General features: G+C 46.7%; 1 protein-coding gene across 6 annotated transcripts in view; it reads right to left on the bottom strand.

Annotated features, from left to right (window-relative positions):
• Positions 1-21,233, bottom strand: part of AP1AR (adaptor related protein complex 1 associated regulatory protein) — a 36,951-nt gene extending 15,718 nt beyond the window's left edge. For 4 of the 6 annotated variants that reach the window (XR_013813528.1, XM_079771236.1, XM_079771238.1 and 1 more), the window contains exons 1-6: positions 20,978-21,233; positions 9,833-9,881; positions 8,314-8,340; positions 4,931-4,956; positions 2,624-2,720; positions 1,259-1,357 (exon numbers count right to left, since the gene is read on the bottom strand). Coding sequence is in view for 5 of the 6 variants with exons in the window: in XM_079771236.1 (XP_079627362.1) it covers positions 1,259-1,357; positions 2,624-2,720; positions 4,931-4,956; positions 8,314-8,340; positions 9,833-9,881; positions 20,978-21,099 (420 nt within the window). In the remaining variant the exon portion in view is untranslated. The remainder of the gene's footprint in view (positions 1-1,258; positions 1,358-2,623; positions 2,721-4,930; positions 4,957-8,313; positions 8,341-9,832; positions 9,882-20,977) is intronic. The other 2 variants (XM_079771239.1, XM_079771240.1) reach the window with 1 other exon arrangement.
• Between the last annotated feature and the right edge of the window lie 1,901 nt (positions 21,234-23,134).

Here is a 23,134-nt window from a genome sequence, read left to right as displayed (position 1 = left end):
AAGAGAAACGCCAGCTGCTGCATATGCAATGCTTTCTCTTTAAAAGGCGAGCAGAAGAATTACAGTAAAAAGAGTTGCCTATATTATAACCAGAAAAATACTTTTATTTCTTAGTAGAGGTGAGTTAATTTTTAAACTTCCCCACTATTTAGAAATGCAAAAAAAAAAAAAAAAAAAAGACATTCCCCTGTGATCTAATTATTCTGCTGAAACACACGTGTGCGAGTAAGATAAAAGACACAGGTCACACGGAAATCCCACAGCCCTTGATGGGCATGACGCTTCGGCTTTGCTGAGTTACAGTCATTGTCTGTGATGTGACCTCTGCCCTGGTTATGAGCACGACAGAGCGTCCAGGAAAAGCGTGTGGGAGACACTGAGCGGGACGCTGGCCGAGTCTGCTGAGCTGACCTTGGGCTCTGCCGTCCATGAGCTGTAGAATCCCAGCCGATACCTCACCTCTGTCCCTCCACTTCCTCTGCTATAAAATGGGACTCAACATATAACAACATACGACCTAACACCTCGATCGTTGGGAGGATTGAACAGGTAAGACTTGTGACCTACTGAGGACAGTTCCAGACACTCAGCCATGCTCCGTGTATGCTGCTGTCAGAGTTTCGGGCATTACAGTGCCGTACACCAAGCATGACAAACTCGTGGCCCATGGACCGCATGCCTCGTTTATTTGGCCCGTGTTAGCCTCTGAGTTTGACATGCTTGCCGAACACCATGAGCACTGGAAAGGTATGGCGAATCTCTTGCCTTCTCTAATAACATGCTAAAGATTTCTCAAGGCTCAAACTCCCAATCCCAAAGACACAAGAACGAGGATGAGAAATATACACTATCCCTGGGGGCACACTGCCCGGCTGGCCTCATCTAGGAAGGATAGGAAATTCTAGCAACTCGAGGCCTTGTTTTTAAAAAAACAAAAAACTGACAAAATTAAACGTAAAAAGGCTAGTTTTGCCCCATTTCTGTCTAAGAGTGTATTTATTTTTCCAAAAGAACACTGGGTTTTAGAAAACAGAAGCTGATCTTTGGGATAAACCCTAAGGCAAACAGCACTCAGCATCAAGCGCATCATCGGATGTCATTTCTACCTGTAAAGTTCAACTAATTTGCCTTCAATCCCTAGAAACACAGGCAGGAGAACATTTGTTACACAGAAGCCCCAACTGTCGGGGGCAGAAGAGCTCAGCTACGGCTGGTCCGAGAAGCAGGACGGGAGCCGCCCTATCGCGGGGTCCCTCACCTCCAAGGGCTTTCGCTGCTTCGCTGCCCTGGCTGCTTGGCGCTGGGCAGCGTACACAGCCTCCTCTTCTAGTCTTAGCTTCTCTTCTCGTAAGGCTAACTGCGCATGAACAAAACATAAGGATTAACAGAATCAGAACCTGTCTAACTGCTCTCCAAACAAAATGCTTCTACTCATAAAATAAAAATAAAACATTGATCCCTTCAAAGCATGGCAGAACTCAAACTTTTGTGATTTCTCATTTCAATTTCTCCTTTTATAAAATAACCCAAATGAAGCCAATCGTATTACAGAATTCTCTAGAAGCTGAAATTATGCAGTAGCAGCATGTGATCTGCATAAACACAGAACTGCTTCTTCCTCAGAATTCTCACCAACAGTCCACTGCCTATTGGCCCTGACGGGGGAAGGGTCTGGCCCGAGGCCAGTCCTCTGGCGTCTACCACGCAGGAGCCCAGCCCCCTCCTGAGGATCACACAGCGGTGCTCACATCTCTGTCCCGCCCTCCCAACAGCACACTGACTGCCCTAGTGACCATCTACTGCATTTCAAATAAAGCTTAAGCATCACATTTCAACACAATTTTTTCCTTTAAAGCTAATATTCTCTATTATAGATTACCTATTGTAATTACAGGCCATTCTGTGAGTACATTAAAATAACACAACATTTATGACTGTTAGAAGCAGTTGATTGACTAAGAACACATAAATCGTTTTTAAAAATTTATTATTTTTTAAAATTTTTTAATTTATTAAGGTATTATATGTGTACATATCTTACCATTGCCCCCCCCCCCCACTCCCATACATCCCCTCACCCCCCCTCCCCAATGTTTTGTATCTGTTGGTTATTCTTATATGCATGCATTCAAGTCCTTCGGTTGATCTCTTATCTCCCCCACCTCTCCCTAACCTTCCCGCTGTAATTTGACAGTCTGTTTGATGCTTTACTGTCTCTGCATCTATCTTTTTGTTCATCAGTTTATAATGAAGAACACATAAATCTGAGACAAACAAAAAGACTTCCGGAAACCACACTTACTGTGAAACAGTAAAATTTAAAAGTTCGATTTAAACACACAGGTGCATGTGTCCTGCCGGAGTCCCTACTATGAATTAGGATATTATCTTTAGGAGCACGTATTCTCTTTACTTTTGGCTGCATATGGTTGCTGATAAATTAAATCAAACTGAAATAAATTATAATAGCCTGAAACAATTTTTAACTTTTAAATAATTTCACTTGTATATATCTAAATATAGGTCCAATGATTCTGTATGCAATATATTAGTCAATGACAACTTTCCCCTATTAAAAGACCCTTTATAATAACATATATAAAAGCAATGTAAGACTACTAACCTCTTTTTGAATTTTCTTATCAAGATCTTTCTGTTTCTCAGCAATAGAATCATAACGCCTCTCTCTTAGGTCAATGATTTCTTCCTCAGTAAGAGGCCTACACAGAAAAATGAGGGAGAAAAAGAAAACTTCTGATGATTCTGAGTCCAAATAAAACGCTCAAAAATGGAAATTCTGAAATTTACTATCCAAGTGTATTAACGCAATTTGATGTGTAACTTGTGTTAAAGAGCACACGTCCTACCACATGCCAGGTGAGCTGCAAGCGGAGGAAGATGGCACATTATCAGAGTGCTGTGAACTACAACCACCGGGAGAACTGTGACCGCTCCAGCCCGAGCCCTCCTCACTGTGCTTCACAGCACCCCTCGCTGCCGTCTCATCAGGTCCGGGCCAAGGCCACTTCCGGCCAGTGCGGCCCCGCGTGGGTCTGAGGCGCTTTCTCACAGCACTCCCCGCCTGCACCCTCACGCCTCCCTCCCCGGCCTCCCCCCACCGCCTCGCACACGCACAGAGGCTGAGAGCTGCACAGAAAGTCCAGCATGCCTGACCTCGGGCCCGGCGACCCTCCCGTCCACGCGGTCACCTGCTCCGGTCCACGCTGGCCATGAGCATCTCCACACAATCCCTGCGCTCCTCATGCGAACGCCTTCCTCTTCACATCAGCCTCACACGACTGGGAAAGAAGGGGCAGCAGCCACCGCTCCCTCCATGTCCTGCCGCCCTCCCTCCACCTGCATCACCCCCGCCTGGCCCCGGCCACGCTGCCCTCACTCCTGACCCGCACAAAGGCCGCCCAGAACCGGACAGCTCCCCCCGCCCATCCCCTCAGCTTGCTGCCTGCTTCCACCTCTGCCACGTGACGGGAGGGAGGAAAGAAGGCAAACCCTTCCCCTCACCCAGACCCATCGCTGTGGCTCCTCCTCCTCTCACCCATTTCAGCCCAAATCCCAGACAGCAGGCAGCACTCAGCATGTGGCAGGTGCTCTACGCACATGAGCTGTGTTCACCTCACAGCAACCCGGCGATCACACAGCGGAGCGGGACAAGTTGGAACCACAGGCTGCGGCCGAGCTGGGACCTGTATCCCGCAGGCCAGCTCCTTGCTCTGCCGCGGGGCTGCTCACTCCCATGTTCCCACCAGTCCCCGGTCTCCCCTGCTCCATCTCCAGTCACGCCAGCAAATACCACCTCCATCTCCAGTCACGCCAGCAAAGACCACCTCCATCTCCAGTCACGCCAGCAAAGACCACCTCCATCTCCAGTCACGCCAGCAAAGGGGACCACGCTGGTGGGAACACCTGCGCCCTCGGCTCCAGCGAGTGCTGGTGCCCTGCCTGCCTTCAGACTCCTCCCGTCACTCCTCGCCCCCACCTCTGGCAGGTGGTGCCAATGCCAAGTCCCATCACGGTCTCAGCCAGCCCAGCAGGTGATGCCCCTCACTTCCTTTCCTCTGCCAGGGCGTGTGCACTTGTTTGTTTTGAGGTCTCACTTCAGAAAACAAATCCAAATGTTCAGTGTTCAGTGGCTGGAGTTGTGACAACGGTGCACTCGGCAGCTGCCCACCAGGAGCAGAGCCTTCCCAGCACCAGGTGCCTCGCGCCTCCTCCCAGTCAGTGCTCATGACTGCCCTTCCGTCTCTCCTCCTGGAAGGCTCCCCCTGGGACAGCCACCACTAGTCACCCTTCCGGAGGAGCCCGGTGTGCCTCCTGCAGACCCTCCCAAACTCGCCTCCCTCCCCCTGGTGGACAGAGGGCCTTCCCTCTGGGCCTCCTCGCAGGCTCTACAGCCCTCCTGCCTCCCACTGAAGCTGACTCTTCAACCTGGCGCCTCGCACAGGGGCCGGCCACAGGACAGTGCTTAATAAGCGTCAGCAAACTACACAAGGTAAAGGAATACACATTCAAATATGAAACACATTTAAATATTCTCTTGATGTTAGGAACTCTCGAATTCAAGTTAAAGACAGATGGCTCTTTTCAAGTACTTAGCTCAAGTAATTTTAAATAAATTATATTTTTAAAACTGTAATTAGTAAACGAAGCTTTAGAACATCATAAATAAAAGGATACAGTTTAAGAAATTAGAGAAAATGTAAATGGTTTTTAAAAAACAAACACGTAACAACTTAGGTTCAACAGGAAAGCACCTAGCACTTATATGCATTACATGAATGCCCACAGCCATCCTTGACTCTGGCAGGAGAAAAGCCAGGTCTGAGGGAAGCAGTTCAGAGCACACAGATGACAGCCGGCCCTCAGAGCTGCGGCAGCACAAACCCAAGTTCCCGAGAAAACCCCGCCTTACCTGTGCCTGCTTCCTGGGCTCTCCCCCTGTACAGAAAAGAAATCAGACAATTAAAATGCTTCATCAGCTTAATTCTATTTCAGACAAGCCAATAAAAACTTCTTAATCAAAATATTCCACTTACCTTTTTTATCATAGTGAACAGGTTTAATTATTTAAGAGCTTTAAAATTTTACTATTTTGCAAAGGCAAAAATTCAGTTTAATAACCTAGCTTAATTATATAATAACAAATTGCTGGACATTTCTTAAAATTTTTCTAACAAATATTTACTCTACACCCATGACTGCCCGGTCAGGCTTGGACCAGACATGCTCTCCATGCCTTCATCCCTCACAGACTCTGGGTGTAAGCTCACCTCCCAGGTCAAATCATCAGAAGCCTCTCAACCAGCTCACCTGCATCTGCAGGGACTGCCAGGCTCACGCAGAGCAGCCACCACGGGCGCCTGTGTGCACATCGGGGGGCGGGGGGGGGGGCGGTGGTGGTTGGCAGAGTACACAGGGTTCGCCCTCTGGTTTCAGCACTCAGCTGTGTTCTTTTTACAGCTATTTCATGCCACGGTGTTCACCCCACCCATGCACGAATTCATGCACCGGGCCTCTAATATATATTAATACACACACCTATATACACTGAGTGGCCAGATTATTATGTGTTCAGAGATCATAATAATCTGGCCATTCAGTGTATCCTATCTAATAAAAGAGTAATATGCAAATTGACCATCACTCCAACACACAAGATGGTCGCCCCCATGTGGACACAAGATGGCCACCACAAGATGGCCAGCAGGGGAGGGCAGTTGGGAGGGACCAGGCCTGCAAGGGAGGGCAGTTGGTGGCAATCAAGCCTGCAGGGGAGGGCAGTTAAAGGTGACCAGGCTGGCAGAGTAGGGAAGTTGGGGGTGACTGGGCCTGCAGAGGAGGGCAGTTAGGGGTGACCAGGTCTGCAGGGGAGGGCAGTCAGGGGTGACCAGGCTGGCAGGGGAGCAGTTAGGCATCAATCAGGCTGGCAGGGGAGTGGTTAGGGCCTGATCAGGCTGGCAGGCAGCAGCAGTTAGGGGCAATCAGGAAGGCAGGCAGGCGAGCAGTTGGGAGCCAGCAGTCCTGGATTGTGAGAGGGATGTCTGACTAAAGGTTTAGGCCCGATCCTGTTGGACATTCCTCGAGGGGTCCCAGATTGGAGAGGGTGCAGGCTGGGCTGAGGGATACTCCCCCACCCACCATGCATGAATTTCGTGCACCGGGTCTCTAGTATTAAAATAAGGTGTCACGCAGAGACATAAAACAAGGTTACACACTGATTAACAGATGAAAATGTGGGAGAACCCTAGGCACCTAATTCTGTTACATCCCCGAGGAGGGGTGTTCTGGTTCCTGCAAGTTCAGCTCATTCTCACAGAATGAGAATCCACTGTCTTTCTTCCACAGGATCTGAAATTAGCTATAGCTTTTTCTTTTCCCCTCCAAAAGAAACCCTAACTAATTTCAAGACTGATTTGGGCTCATGTGTCCGTCTTACATACTAAAACTATTCACATCTGAGAGTTACAACATATGGCTAAGGAAGAGCAGAAATAAAATTCTATATGTTCCAAACGAATTTAGGAAATAGCACTGCAAAACAGTTCAACCAAACCCAACATAAACTATGATGCGAGAAAAGGCTGTTAGCAAAAACAAAAGCAGCCAAACACAAGCACTTTAGCACCAACGGGACCACAGATGCCTTTGAAGCCCAGTGTGGCCCTGCCGGTGGCTCAGTGGCTATTGTCATTGGGTCCTGATGCGCCAAGGCTGCAGGCTCAATCCCTGGTCAGGGCACAAAGAAGAATCACCCAATGGATGCATCAAGAAGTGAACAACAGATATCTCCCCCACTCCTTTCTCTCTGAGAAACATTTTAAAATCAGTATGATGCTGATTTTAAAACTATACTGAACTATACTGAAGGTTGAAGGAACTCGTACATTTAACATTTGTCAGAACTTTAAAAATATCAGGTTAGATGTTGGCCTTCACTGTGTTAAAAACAAACGAACATGAAGATGAAAGTGACCTTTGACAAGGAAAAGAAACTAGGTTCTATGAAACATTCAAATATCGGGAGAAATTTTACCGGGAAAACAGAAGGTAAGCTTCCTAAACGTGTTCTATCCTATGACATTAGTATGTATTGCTATTTATAAAAGGACTCAGACCAGATTGCTCTGGGAAATGCTGAGGTGAACAGACTTCAGTGATCTCTTTCACAACAGCTCTCCTCAGGACCCTCACCAGCCAGCATGCACTCCGAGACTGGCCTCCACACACGCTGGGAAAGGCTGGGCTGAGAAATGACTTGAATGTGGTTCGACACATTTTCCTCTTTTCTTAGAAAACTGTAAAACAGACAGCAGGGCAGAGCCTGCAGGCTCTTCTAGCCTCACTCATTTCAGAGGCGTGAGGCGGGGGCCATGGGAGGGCAAGTAATGGGCACAAACTCACACAATTGGTTTCGGGAGGATGAACATCAGCAAATTAAAGCTCTTCTCACTGCACCAGCACACTGGACACAGACACCCCGTTTCACTAGCCCTAAAATGTACTTAAAAAAATAGGGTAATGTTTTGTACTTGGACTGCACCTTAAAAGTGACTTAAGTTTTAGATGAGATGAAAAGCAAAAAATCAACCAAAAGTAACTGATAGAAAAGATAATAGCAAAAGTCAGAAACTGATTGTAGAATGAACATGTGTAAATTCCACCCTCAGAAATTCATGAAAACTATGGTTAAAGAATGCGTCTACTCTGGATTGTGAGGAATTTTATCTACCTTATGGCAAGAGGCTGGAAATATCCCTTTTTAAAGTTCCTTGAGTTCTAAAGAATGCTTTTAAAACCTGTGTTATATAGCTGATATTATAATAAGAATAACTATATAAAAATTAAATTACATATAGTATTACATATGTTCTATAGTAGGAAATTCTGAATTATTTGCTAATATAAATTAGTGAAAGACAAAAATAAAGAACAGTGAAAATAAAAAAATAAAAATCCTAATTTAAAAGTAAATGATGTAAATGCTATTTAAAAATGAATTAACTGCCCGACAGTTGTGGCTCAGTGGTTGAACAAAGAGGTCAATGGTTTGATTCCCAGTCAAGGCACATGCCAGGTTGTGGGCTTGATCCCCAGTAGGGGACGTTCAGGAGACAGCTAACTGATGGTTGCTCTCTCATCATGTTCTTCTCTGCCTTCCCTTCCTCTTTCTCTAAAATCAATAAAAACATATTTTTAAAATTTACATTAAAATGAGGAAAAAAACCTGAATTATTAGAACTAATTAGATGACCAATGAGATTGATATGAACTTTGCATTATTATGGAAATACTTACTTCATCACTTTCTACTAGATTCTCAAACTGAAAGAACAAGAAAGCAAATGTTAGGAGAGATATCTGTCTAAGGTACATATCCCACAAATAATGTCATTTTCACCTAAAAAGTAATATAAGATATTTAATTTCTTTTTACACATCAGTTCATTGGATATATATTTAACAGTCCTACAAGATAGTCATGATAAGCTATCTTTTTCATTTATGAGTTTACATAAAAAACAAAAAGGAGACTCACAGTAAGTTTCTACATAAATGAGAAACTGATAAGCAAAACTTTCATCTGAATTGAACATTTCATACAGATGTTTTAAACCCACACAGCTAGAATTTCCACTTGAATTCAGATTAACTTAATGTTATTAGAAGGAAAATTACTCAAAAAACAGGGACTGAAAAGATAAACAAGAATTTCTCTTATAATGTTTATATTTATTCATCTATTCATTCAAGTAAGTATTTGCTGAAGATTTACTAGATGGGAGTCACAGCTCCCAATACTCTTTCTAGAGATAGGAATGGCCATGTCAAATTACCTAATGAAAGTCATTACTATTAAAATAATTGTATTTTAAGTATAAATAATTGATAACCACTTAAAAGAATAAAGGTTTTCTTGCTAAAGATCAAGAAAACAATGAAAGGCCCAGCCAGCGTGGCTCAGTGGTTGAACATCAACTTATGAACCAGAGGGTCACAGTTAGATTCCCAGTCAGGGCACATGCCTGGGTTGCGGGCTTGATCCCCACTATGGGGTGTGCAGGAGGAGACCATCAATGATTCTGTCTCATCACGGATGCTTCTTTCTCTCTCTCCCTCTACCTTCCTCTCTGAAATCCATAAAAATATATTAATAATAATAAAAAAGAAAACCATGAAAGGTTCAGAAAATTCAGGACTAGAAGACGGTCAAGTACAGCGCTCAAAGCTTTGGAGCTAGGCAGTTCGGACTGGAATTTAAATTCTGCCACTTACAGGCTGTGTATGTGAGCCCACTGTCTTCACCTGCCTAAGCCTCCAATTCCCAACCATAAAATGGGATGACGGACACATGTTAACTATGACAGTACTAACAGTTATGAGCAATGACACTCAACTATGCGGTGGAGTAGCTGGTATACAGGAGGGCAGAGTCCACGGTAGATTCCACCATTGTTATTATGTTTTACATACAAAGACAAAGTGACTCAGGGATTCTACGGTGAAGTTGCTGAAAATGAACGCGCTCTAATCCCGGGGCAGGCCGGCACCTGCTGGCAGCCACTGCCTGACTGACAGAGGGCGCCAGAACTTGTGCCGTGGGGGGAAAAATAACTGCTTTCTGAGTAGAAATGGGTCTGTTGTCCACACTTCCCTGCGTGCCCCTCCCTCCAAGCAATTCTTTCCTCTTCAACAGCATCAATAACACTTAAATATACAGTCCACATTAAATTTAGGTCCTGATCTTTCCTCCTTAATTAAAAAAAAAGCCCCTCCTGAAAGCACTGTATCCAATCAAATTACTCACTCTACTTACCTCTATCGTTAAATGCTCACCTCTTGAGCATGTTCTAAAATATTTGGATCTGGGAAGAAAGAAAAACAACTTTAAAATAAAATTTAATCCTAAAACTGAATTAATATGATGGGGTAAAAACATTTTCTCAAGAGCAACTTTAAATTCTTTAACATATAGTACCTTATATTTATAAAAACGAACTACCAAATTTACCTAAGAATATAAATAGTCCAGATTTTAAAACTCAAGTTATGAGTTAATTTTTCTAACTAGGGCCAAATAATGACTTTAATTTTAACCTTTCTCTTCACAGTGTATACATGTATCAAATCACCATGATGTACACTTTAAATACATATTTTTTAATCTTTAGGTTATTACAGATGTTCAGATTATTACAGATGTTCCTCTTCTCCCCCATAGCTCCCCTCCACCGGGTTCCACCCCCCTCCGACCCCATGCCCTCACCCCCCACTATCCTCGTCCAGAGGTGTAAGATTTTTGTCCAGTCTCTTCCCACACCCCCTCACTCCGTTCCCCCTGAGAACTGTCAGTCCGCTCCCTTTCTATGCCCCTGATTCTATTATATTCACCAGTTTATTCTGTTCATCAGATTTTTTATTCATTTGATTTTTAGATTCACTTGTTGATATGTATTTGTTGTTCATAATTTTTTATCTTTACCTTTTTCTTCTTCCTCTTCTTAAAGAATACCCTTCAACATTTCATATAACACTGGTTTGGTGGTGATGAATCCCTTTAGCTTTTTTTTTTTTTTTTTTTTTTTTAATCTGTGAAGTTCTTTATCTGCCCTTGAATTCTAAATGATAGCTTTGCTGGGTAATCTTGGTTGTAGGTTCTTGCTGTTCATCACTTTGAGTATTTCTTGCCACTCCCTTATAGCCTACATAGTTTCTGTTGAGAAATCAGCTGACAATCCTATGGTAACTGTTTTTCTCTTGCTGCTTTTAAGATTCTTTGTCTTTTGCCCTTGGCATTTTAATTATGATGTGTCTTGGTGTGGTCTTCTTTGGATTCCTCGTTCAGGGTTTTCTGCGCTTCCTGGACTTGTAAGTCTATTTCTTTCACCAGGTGGGGGAAGTTTTCTGTCATTATTTCTTCAAATAGGTTTTCAATATCTTGCTATCTCTCTTCTTCTGGCACCCTCATAATTTGGATGTTGGTACGCTTGAAGTTGTCCCAGAGGCTCCTTACATTATCTTCATATTTTTGGATTTTTTTCTTTTTGCTTTTCCGGTTGGGTGTTTTTTGCTTCCTTTTATTTCAAATCTTGGACTTGATTCTTGGGATCCTCTAGTCCAGTGGTCGGCAAACCGTGGCTCGCGAGCCACAGGCGGCTCTTTGGCCCCTTGAGTGTGGCTCTTCCACAAAATACCACGGCCTGGGCGAGTCTATTTTGAAGAAGTGGCATTAGAAGAAGTTTAAAAAATTTGGCTCTCAAAAGAAATTTCAATCGTTGTACTGTTGATATTTGGCTCTGTTGACTAATGAGTTTGCCGACCACTGCTCTAGTCTACTGTTGAATCTCTGAATATTATTCTTTATTTCAGTCAGTGTATGCTTAATTTCTGAATGGTCCTTTTCAATTTTTTTGGGCATTCTCACTAAGATCCTTGAAGGTCTCACTAAGTTCCTCGGAGGTTTTAGAAGATTCTTTTTTTAAAAAAATATATATTTTATTGATTTTTTACAGAGAGGAAGGGACAGGGATAGAGAGTTAGAAACATCGATGAGAGAGAAACATCGATCAGCTGCCTCTTGCACACTCCCTACTGGGGATGTGCCTGCAACCAAGGTACATGCCCTTGACCGGAATCAAATCAGGGACCCTTCAGTCCACAGGCCAACGCTCTATCCACTGAACCAAACCGGTCAGGGCTAGAAGATTCTTAAGTAACCTTATAACTGGTTTTGAACTCTATATCCAGTAGTTTGCTTTCCTTCATTTCTTTCATTTGTGACATGTTTCTTTGTCTCTGCATTTTGGCCGCTTTCCTATGTTGATAAGAGTGGCCTTGTGGGCTAGGCGTCCTATAGGACCCAATGGCTCACCCTCCCCAATCACCTGAGGTGGACACTCTTGGTGCACCCCTTTGTGGGCTGTGTGCACAGTCTTTTTGTAATTAAGCCTTGATTGCTGTTGGTATCACTGGGAGGAATTGACCTCTAGGCCAATTGGCTGTGAGGATCAGCTGTGTCTACAATGGAAGAACTGCTGTGCAGGAGATACCCTTATGGGGCAGGACTTGCTTCAGTAGGGCTTTGGTGCTCACTGAGTCTGCCCCTTGAGTGTGTTGCTTATGGATGTGAAGAGTTGTAATCTGGTGTGGTCTCACACTGACCACTGGGTACATTGGCTCTTGGATCTCCAAGGAGGTGCAAAGTCAGCCTCTGCCTGAGGCCACCCAGCAGGAGCTACAGAGAGATCTGCAGATTCTTCCTCTTTGTATGGGGTTTGGAAGTGCCAGATGAAGCCCAGCTGTGAAGCAAGGCAGGCTGATGCTGCCAGGCCTTGGGCCTTCTTTTGGAAGCTTTGGGGCTCTCTGACCCAGCTGCAGTTTGACAGGTTTTAGACTGAGAAAGGACAGGCCATTCATATGCAAAAGCTGCTGCGCACAGCTTGGGTGGGGTTGTAAATTTGGTGGGGCTGAGTCTCAGGGAATCACCAGAGCAGAGCAAACAGCAATGGCTGCCAGTCAGCTCTGCACCAGAGAGGTCCCCGCGTCTCCATGTCCCGTGTCCCCATGCAGGAACAATGACCACTGTGAGCACCTCTGAGAGAAAGCTGCCCTGGTGTTCTGGCCCAATGCCAGACAGTCCAGTTTCTCCCTGTATGAGTCTGGGTTCCCAGAGTCTCACCTGGAACTGGAGTTCAGAGCAATCAGGAGCTTGTATCTCCCTCCTGATTGAAAAACAACAACAATAAAAACAACAGTGCACTGGTTGCCAGGCAGTTCTGTGCGCGCCTCTGCACCTCCTACCAGTCTCAATGTGCTTTTTTCTTTCCTTCTAGTTGTAGAACTTCCAGTCAGCCAGCTTTCCTGCAGTTCTGGATGATAGTTGTTTTGTCTTTTAGTTGTAGTTTTGATGTGGTTGTGAGAGGCAGCAAGTACAGGTGTTTACCTATGCCGCCATCTTGGTTCTCCACTTTAAATATCTTACAATTTTCTCAATTATCACTCAATGAAGCTGACATTTTAAAAAAGGAATCATTCTCTTCCATTAGTAAAACAAACATCTTTGTTATATCTGCCCCCCAGACACAGCCACACTGTAACCACTTAGTATAAGTACAGGGCAAGCCACTCAAGTCCTTTCCTAAGGGAGGAACCAGGAAATTATGACTTTCACTTAATGTGGTTTCTGTTACAGCTGCCAAAACTGATGCAGGAGAGCACTCTCCATCCACCCCAACCCCCCGCCCTTCTCTCCCCCAACCTGTGCGATGTGCCACTGAGTTGGACTCCCAGGGACCCTGGAATGGTGCCGTCCAATGTCCATCCTTCACGGCCCTGCTCAGCCTCGAGGCTCAGCCTGTAGCTCCTCCGTGAGTCCCTCTACCTCCTGTTTGGGCTCCTCTTCTCCTGCTGCCTCTGTTCCCAGCATCGTTGTCTTTTCCAAAGACCCTGCCTCTTCACGAGGTGTCTGAAGTAGGACAGCGTCCGTGTGTCACCTGCCCCAGCCGTGTCAGGCTTAATTTTCTCTAAGACCCACTTGTTCATCTTTCTCGTGGTCCAGGGCCTCCACAGAGCCCTCCTCCAGCACCAGGTTAAAACGAACCAGCTTTTCCCATCAGCCTCTCCACTGTCTGACCTTCCCACCTTGGTCTCGGCCTTGGTCTCTGTGGCCCGTCTGGGCTCCTGGTGACCTTTCCTGATTCTCCCGCGGCTGCCTTTCCAGCCTCAGCCGCCTCCTGACTTACTGGCTGCTGCCTGCACGTGACCTGAGGACTGGGCCAAGGTCAGCGAGAGCCTCGTGTCTTCATCATCTACGCTGAGGTTGTGCGTTTCTCCTGCAGTCATGACTCCTGTCTTCTTGTTGGTCAGACGCAGTCCTGCTTGGCCACTTTTGTCCTTCACTTTCAGAAGTCGTTTCGAATCGTTGCTCCTTTGACCATCAGATGGTGTCACCTGCAGAGCTTCAGTCACTATCTCTTTTGCCCGAGGGCTCCTACTGGGTGAGGAAAGCAACCCTGCACGTATATTCAGGTACACAAATTATGAGGGGAGCTGAGCTGATGAAACAAACACATTGCACAAACAATGACTTAAAAAAATAAAAGTGAAGAGAACCAAGATGGCAGCGTAGGTAAATGCTAGTATCCCTCAGCCACATCAAAATTACAACTAAAATACAGAACCACCATCATTCAGAATCACCTGAAAGCTGGCTGAATAGAAGTACAACTAGAGAAGTAACGAAGAAAGCACACTGAGACTGGTAGGAGGGACAGAGGGGAGGAACGGCTGGTCTGACACCCACATGTGCCATTTTTATAACTGGAGGGAGATAGTCTCTGTGGAGGCCATCTGTGAGGAGCAAGAGTCTCAGTACCTGACCCCTAGCCTAGGGTTCCAGAGCTGGAAAGGGAAGTCCCCATAATTTCAGGCTGTAAAAACCAGCGGGGACTGTGGCTGAGTGACATGGAGACTGCTGGAGACACAGGCAGTTCCATTTAAAGGGTTAGTACGTGGACTTACTTGGAATCCCAACACCCGGCGGCTTTGGGGGACCCAGACATACGAGGAGGAATTGGATTTTCTGGCGTCAGGGCAGGAACTGGGGGACACTTTCTCCCAGACTGAGGTGCTCACAGCAGTCACTGTCCTGTGCTGGGACCTCCCAGGTCACAGAGCTGACTGACAGGGGCCATATCTGAGTCTCCATCAACCTGGCTCAAACTGTTTGCTCTGCCCTGGTGATTCCCTGAGATCCCACCCCACCCAATTTGCAGCCCTACCCAAGCTGTTTGCACCAGTTTTTTCATCTGAATGGCCTGTCCCGACTCAGGGTTCAGACTTTGCTAAAATCTCTCAAACAAGCAGCAGCTGGTGACAGCATGCCCCAAACTTATCAATAAAAGACCCAAGACTCAGCACTAGTACCAGCCTGCCTTGCTTCACAGTTGGGCCTCACCAGGGCACTTCCAAGACCAATGTAAGTTGCAGCCATCTGCAGATCTCTCTGTAGCTCCTGCTGGAAGGCCCCAGAGCCAGTGTACCCAGTGGACAGCTTCAGACCATAACAGATTACAACTCTACACATCCACAAGGGATACACTAAGGAGCAGACTCAGTGAGCACCAAAGCTCCACTGAAGTGAATCCTGCTCCACATGGGTATCTCCTGCACAGAAGCTCTCCCACTGTAGTAGTGTAGCTGGTCTTCACAGCCAACTGGCCTAGAGGTCAACTCCTCCCAGTGACATCAACAGCAATCAAAGCTCAACTACAAGACTGTGCACACAGCCCACAAACGGGGGCACCTAGAGTGCCCAGCTCCGGTGACTGGAGAGGCTGAGCCACAGGACCCTACAGGACACCCACTACACAAGGCCACTCTACCAATTCCAGGAGACATAGCAGCTCTACTTAAAACATAGGAACAAATACAGGAAAGCAGCCAAATGTCAAAATGAAAGAAATGGAAGCAAGTAAACTACTAAATACAGAGTTCAAAAACCATGGTTATAGTGTTACTCAAGGATCTTCATGAGACTTTCAAGGATCTTAGTGAGAATTTCAAAGATGTGAAAAAGGACCAGTCAGAAATTAAGCATACACTTACTGAAATAAAGAATAATTTACATGGATTGTACAATAGAGTAGAGGACACTGAGAATCAAATCAACAATTTGGAATATGAGGAAACAATAAACACCCAAGCAGAAGAGCAAAAAGAAAAAAGAATCCCAAACCATGAAAATAGTGTAAGGAGTCTCTGGGACAACTTCAAGTGTACCAACAATCATGTTATAGGGATTCCAGAAGGAGGAGAGCAAGATATTAAAAACCTATTTGAAGAGTCCCAAACAAGATGAACCCAATGAGGCCACACCAAGACACATCATAATTAACATGACAAAGGTTAAAGACAAAGGGAAAATCTTAAAAGCAGCAAGAGAAAAACAGTTAGCTACTTACAAGGAAGTGCCCATATGACTGTCAGCTGATTTCTCAACAGCAACTTTGCAGGCCAGAAGGGAGTGGCAAGAAATATTCAAAGTGATGAATGGCAAGGACCTACAACCAAGATGACTCTATCCAGAAAAGCTCTCATTTAGAATTGAGGGTTAGATAAAGAGCTTCACAAACAAGAATAAGCTAAAGGAGTTCATCACCACCAAAGCAGTATTACATGAAATGTTGAAGGGTATTATTTACGAAGAGTAAGAACAAGAAAAAGAGGAAAAATATGAACAATAAAATGTCAATGAATACGTATTTATCAACCATTGAATCTAAAAATCCAAATAAACAAACAAGAAATCTAATGAACAAAATAAGCTGTTGAATAAAATAGAATCAGAGGCATGAAAGCATGGAACAGACAGATGACTCTCACAACTTGGGAGTGGGGCAGGAAGAGATTAACCAAAGATCTTACCTAAGGACACAGATAGTAGGGTGGTGAAGGCTTGAACCAGGAGGAGGGGGGCGATAAAGGAAGAAAAGGGGGACATCTGTAATACTCTCAACAATAAAGATCTTTTTTAAAAAAATTAAAGTGTATCTTCCATCTTTCTTAACAGCCTAAAGTTCCCTAAAGTCATCTATGGACATTTCTTTATGCATAACCCTTGTGTCCCGGAGAGATATCTCTAAATGAAACAGACTAAGTTTCCGTGTCTGCTCTGCTACTGCGACATGTGAACAGGGACTCCCACACGTGGAGGATGTCAGAAAGGCAGGAAGGCAGCCTCTCAAACTCGGAATGATGTGGCTGTAAAGGCATCTGCAAGAGCTAAAAGGAATGTGATGTGAATGTGATTCGTGCCTCCATATTATCCAGGCAGGCGTCAAGATCATCTTTTAGGAAGGATAAAATCAGTCTTGTCAAGAATAGACTGAAGCCCTCACCGGTGTGGCTCAGTGGATAGAGCATCGGCCTGCAGACTGAAGGGTCCCAGGTTTGATTCCGGTCAGGGGCATGTACCTTGGTTGCGGGCACATCCTCAGTAGGGGGTGTGCAGGAGGCAGCTGATCGATGTTTCTCTCTCATCGATGTTTCTAACTCTCTATCCCTCTCCCTTCCTCTCTGTAAAAAATCAATAAAATATATTAAAAAAAAAAAAGAATAGACTGAAAATGCAGGCTTTTGTGCTCTATGTTACTTTGCATAGCAGGTAAATACTCTTTTACACCAAAATGACTTAAGTAAAATATAACTGAAAAATTCTCACAAATCACACATTAGTATTGCTCCTTTTCTTCATATTCTCCTATATATGATGTTAAAATAAAATAGGAAAGTCTTTCCCTCTACCTTCTGTTTGACATTTTAAATAAATGAAGAACCATAGTAAACTGTTCCAAATCTATTAAAAATCAAAAGCTTCCCAAGACTCTTTTCGTCTGAACAAAAGATTGGAAAGGTTACCAATCCGATTCCTGGCAAAAATTATTACAATGAAGATGATGTACAGACCGTTTTACAATTAGTATCCAATACTTGAAAGGAGGTTTAACCATTCAAATCTCAAGGGATGACCCATCAACAGATTTTCCAAGTAGGTATAGCCTCGACATAGGAGGTAATAATAAAGTAGTAACATTTACTGTTTAACAAGGCCCTCTCTGATGAAGGCAAATTTAGGAAGAACAGATGTTCAGAAACTTATTTTATGCCCAGGAAGAGAGAAATCTTCTTTCTAAACATGTCAAAGACAGAAAACATGGGTTTAAAAAAGCCATTGCCCTATAAGAGGAGCCAGACTTAGAGGGAAATGATTAGACAGGACCTTAAAGGTCTTTTACTTCCTTCTTACTCATCCCTGCAATCTGTGTGCAGCATCTTTTCTCTTATTCCTTCCATGTATAGGGTGTCATGTCACAGGAAGGTCAGAGTGTCCTGCCCCCGTGAGGAGTACCCCACGTTCCTGTTGGATGTGTTGTAAACAGAGGAGCCATTCTTGGGCTCCCTGCTCTGATCACACCCCTTGACCACCCTCTGCTTTTAGACTGTTGCCACCTACATGAACCTTCTAGTTCTTACTTCCCTGGGTTACTGAATGAGAGACATAGCTATGTATTTTAAATACCAAGTGAACAAAAATTGACCAATGTACCCAAGAGACTTGAAGTGTCACAGGGCAAACACTGGCGAGTTAACAACTACCATGGTCTGAGAAGGAAAGTTCAAATGAGGGCCAGGAAAGTCAGCCCGAGAGAAATCAACCAGGCCCTGAGGAGTGAAAGGAATGCTTCAAGGAACATTGAGTACCAAAGGCCAGGGAAGGTGAGAAGACCAAGATGCACTTAAGAAGCCGCACTCCTTAATTCTGTCAACAAGTATATACATTAAGATCCTCCAGCGGCAAAGTACAAGATAATGCACTGAGAGATAATGGCCACCGAATACCTATCTACAGAATAGAGAGCTATGAGCTATTAGACAAATATAAATCACATCAAGTTTTTATTACTCCTCTAAGTTTTGGCCCTTATATGTTAGCTAGCTAGACTTAGTGCTGGAAAAAAAAAAAATCAAAACTACCAGGTGGAAAAAAATAGTAATAAAAATGAGAGGTAAATTTAACCTAACCTGTCTGCATGCTTATTAGAAGCTGCTAAAAGAATATTAAAACTGATGTAAAACAATATGTTAACCAGAAGACTCAAGTAAGGGAACTTGTGCAAACCTACACTTACGGATTCAAGAAACAGATCAATACCAGCATCATGTGACCATATATTTTTATTTATTGATTTTTAAACAGAGAGAAAAGCATCCATGTGTTGTTCTACTTATGCATTCATCAGTTGATTCTTGTATGTGCCCTGACCCAGATGGAACCCACAACTTTGTCGGGAGGATGCTCTGTCACCAACCGGGGGCATCATCTGACTTTCCAGGTCCACGGCCACAGCTCTTCTGGCCTCAACAGGGCAGTCTGTCACAGGAGTTCTGTCCACAAGCAGAAAGCACAGACCCAACTGCTCAGTTTGCACACACGTCCACAGACAGCGACACAGGTCCCGGTGCTCCCTGAGCCACCCTTCCCTGCGCGGCCGGCTCCCGGGCTCAGGGAGCAGAGCCTGCAATGTCACTGCTATTCCCTAGGAAATCAGTTTGTAAAATCAACTTGAGAGTGAAAAAGTCCCAGACACCAATGCAGTCCAACGTCCAACACGGGGGAGGGGGGGGGGGGCAAACGTAGGTTCACAGTGGTTCCTATGGAAAATGCAGTAATCTATACTAATAAAAGGGCAACATGCTAATTAGACGGGGTCAACCGGCCATCTGCAGGCATCCTCAAACCACGGCCTGCGGGCCACATGCGGGTGTTTTTGCCGTTTTGTTTTTTTACTTCAAAATAAGATATGTGCAGTGTGCATAGGAATTTGTTCATAGTTTTTTTTAAACTATAGTCCGGCCCTCCAACAGTCTGAGGGACAGTGAACTGGCCCCCTGTTTAAAAAGTTTGAGGACCCCTATAGATGTCCGACTTCCTTCTGGACAAAGCCATCGTGGTGGGGGCCGAGGCAGAGGCAGTTAAGGGCGAGATCAGGCTGGTAGGGGATTAGGGGCAAGATCAGGCTGGCAGGGGAGGGCAGTTGGGGGCGACCACGCCAGCAGGGAAGGGCAGTTGGGGGCGACCACGCCAGCAGGCAAGGGCAGTTGGGGGCGACCACGCCAGCAGGGAAGGGCAGTTGGGGGCGACCACGCCAGCAGGCAAGGGCAGTTGGGGGCGACCACGCCAGCAGGCAAGGGCAGTTGGGGGCATTAGGCAGGCAGGCTGGTGAATGGTTAGGAGCCAGTTGTCCTGGATTGTGAGAGGGACGTGGGGCTGCGGCTTAGTAGGACAGCTACCCCCGCTCCCAGATTGGAGAGGGTGCAGGCTGGGCTGAGGGACAACCCCTCCACACACCCCCCCCCCCCCGTGCACAAATTTCATGCACTGGGCCTCTAGTTAACCATAACAACACAAGAATAAACTGGTTTGAGCTCTCACAACTGCACACCTACCGCGCCTCACCCTGTACCTGATGTCTGCTTACCAAATTAGATCCCGGTACTACAGTTAGAATTTAACACCCGGCAACAAAAATGCAAATAAAATACGACCCAAGCCGAAGATTTTGCGCATGTGGTCCTTAGGCGAGACCTCACAAAAGTAAACGCAGTGACTCTGGCCGCCTTCCCCTGCAACAGCACCGGCTGTGGGGTCAGGAACGCCAAAACCTAAACGGGCACCAAGCCTTTAAGTCCCGGGTTTCCATTCAGGGACACAGGGAGGGGACACGATGCAGGATGGACCAGGAGGGAGGCGCGTGCTTACGTCATCAGAACTCCAGAGTCCAAAGACCCAACTTGAAAACCATTTGGCCTGCATGGGTTCATGCTAAGCCACCTTATTACCTAATAACGTTGGTTAAATGGGACAGATGCCGAAAGCTCCGTGAGCTCTTCTAGAAAGCGACAGCACCTACTTCCCACACCACGTGGCTGGGTTCATATTTCCAAGTTTGAGTTCCGGGGACACATTTATTCAACAACAAACCCAACTTCAATGGACCCTGCTCTCACCTTCTCAGAACCTTACACAAGCAAAGTCACACACATGGACCATCATGGAGTTCCAGTCCTGTGCGGACGGCACTCCCCCAAACCCCACCAAACCCACGGGAAAAGGCTGCGCGGCCCCTGTGGGCACCCAGAGGCCGGACGGCGGAGACCCCGCCATGCGCCAGGCCGTGGACAGGGCCGGTCCTCCCGCACCCGGGACCGCCGCCGGCCGGTCACCTGCCGAATCGGGCGGCGGAAGCACCTCCCGCAGGGCGTGTCTGCGGCCACGGCCCGGTCCCGCCCTGAAGGCCCCGCCGCGGGGACGCTCGCACCGAGGGGAGGCGCCCCGCCCAGCTCCCCGCAGGCCTCCGCGACCCGCCTCAGCCCCCCGCCCGCGGCGGCGATGCCCGCTTACCCTCCGCCCCGCGGCAGCCGCCCCGCCTCCCGGCGGAGCCGCCCGAAGCACTGCGCCCAGCAGCAGTTCCCCATGGCCGCCCGGCGCCCCCGCGCCCGCTGCAGGCCCGGCCGCAGCCGCATTCGCGCCGGGGCCACGCGGGACTCCGGGCAAACGCGGCGCTACTCCCGCGGCCGCCCAGCCGCCGCCGCGCGAGGAAGGGGCGCCGGGCTGCGGGCTCCGGGCCGCCGAGCCGCACGCATGGCGCGGTGCTCGCCTCGGCCTCAGTCGCGCCGCGGGGCCGCTCCCGCCGCCGAAGGTTGCCAGGCCCCGCCCCCTACCTCTCCGGGACCCCGATTGGGCGGGCGGCCACGGATGCCCTGCCTCTTCCGTCAACTAGATGACGTCATTTCCTCCTGCTCCTGATCGGGCAACCGGCACCCTGCGACGCGCGTGATGCCTGGTGGTGGATGTTTGGTTGGACCTTGACCTGATGGGGAACTCCCTTCTCCCAGAAATGACGGAACTGTAGCAAAGGGCCAGGAGTGGGGGTGGGTCCCTGCGAGGACGGGAAACCTGTATCTCGGGTGAGCCCGTGTCAGTTTCCTGTCTGTGATACTGCGCTGTAGTTCCCAAGCTGTCACCATTGTGAGAAACGGGGAAGGGCACAGGTGATTTCTCTATTATTTTTTACAACTGCATGTGACACCACAAATATCTCAAAATTCAAAACCTTAATTTGCGCACTCGATGAACACGGGCTCCAATAGGCATTCTGTCAGAGCAGCCGGAGCACTGCTGCTCCGAGTCCAATGATTCTGCTAAGGACGAGCCCACTGTCAGGGCAGACTCCTTCCTGAACCCTGCTCGCTGCACGAACTGTTGGGTCCCAGCCCCTCTGCCTAGGGCGGGACCTTCTTGGATGCCGGGTCTTAGAAGCCATGAGAAGTTGTGGGTGTATAAGAAGGAGTCTTTATTTCAGAAGCCAGTGGCCACACAGCCATCAGATAAGACAGTTCTTTAAGCAGTCCATAAAACATTCAGCCGCACACCAGCTGATACTAGTAAACGAATACATCTTTCCCACACAGGAGTAGCAGTCTCTGCACCCACAGTTATTATCTGAGCAGCCGCATGCTGCCCCTAGGCTCATTGACTCACATAGGAGTGTAGAGAATTTACCAGGCGACCAAAAAATACACAGGAGTACCAGAGGCACAAGAAAAACCCATTTATTTTTAGATGTTTCTCATGTACTAGTACAGGACTAAGGGGAGGCTGTTTCTCTCCAAATCCTGAGCAAGCCAATACGGAGGAAGCTTTCCCTTTATACCCCTTTGGCTTCTTTGTCCCTCAAATATGGATCATACTTCCGGGCCTGTCACTGGCTTTGCAAAAAGCCCCACGTGCTGGGGTGGGGGCCGGAGAGTACACCTGAAGGCCTGGCCTGGCGCCAGTGCTGATAACTCCGCCTGGGGGTTGTGTATTGTTCATGGTTTATGGCCTCTGTAAAATGGGAGCAGTACTTAGGTAAACAGGTCTTACAGGACCAGGTAATTAAAGAAGGGGCAGTGACTAGGCCAGCGATGGGCAACCTTTTGAGCTTGGTGTTTCAAACTTCGCCAAAAAACTGAGCATAACTCGAGTAGTGTGTCCCTTTGAGGAAAAAACATTATTTCGCGATGTTTATAGTTTAAATAACATAAATGTTTCATCCTCGGCATGAGGCTGCCTCAGCGGCCGCGTGTCATCAGAAATGGCACTGACACGCGTGTCAGAGGTTCGCCATCACTGGACTAGGCTAACAAGAATGCGCATTAGGTTACTGGCACAGATTCAGATTGCGAGCCCCCGAAAATGTCTCATTTCCCCCATCAGGAGCAACACCTGAGCTCTCTGCCTCAGCAGCTTTTCCAACCTCTCCAGCCTTTCCTGCACACATAGTACCACATCCTCTGAGCTGCTTTCCCCCCAGCACCCTGGCTGGTCAGTAGGTATTACACCACTCAGACAAAAGAGGCCTCCTGCCAATAGTCACATCAATCATTTTAGCTACAGAAAGGTACATGTGTGCAATGCACTGTGAGATTGCTGTCCTTGCACCTGCATATGGCATCTTAGCCTTGGACATTCTGATTAAAATTCCCACATTCAAAGTGGCCTTGGCCATCCGGTGTA

This window comes from Cnephaeus nilssonii (genome assembly GCF_951640355.1).
Source record: "Cnephaeus nilssonii genome assembly, chromosome: 5".
In the NCBI taxonomy this organism is placed as follows: Eukaryota; Metazoa; Chordata; class Mammalia; order Chiroptera; family Vespertilionidae; genus Cnephaeus; species Cnephaeus nilssonii.
The sequence above is the reverse complement of the archived record's forward strand: the minus strand, read 5'-3'. Positions and strand labels throughout refer to the sequence as shown.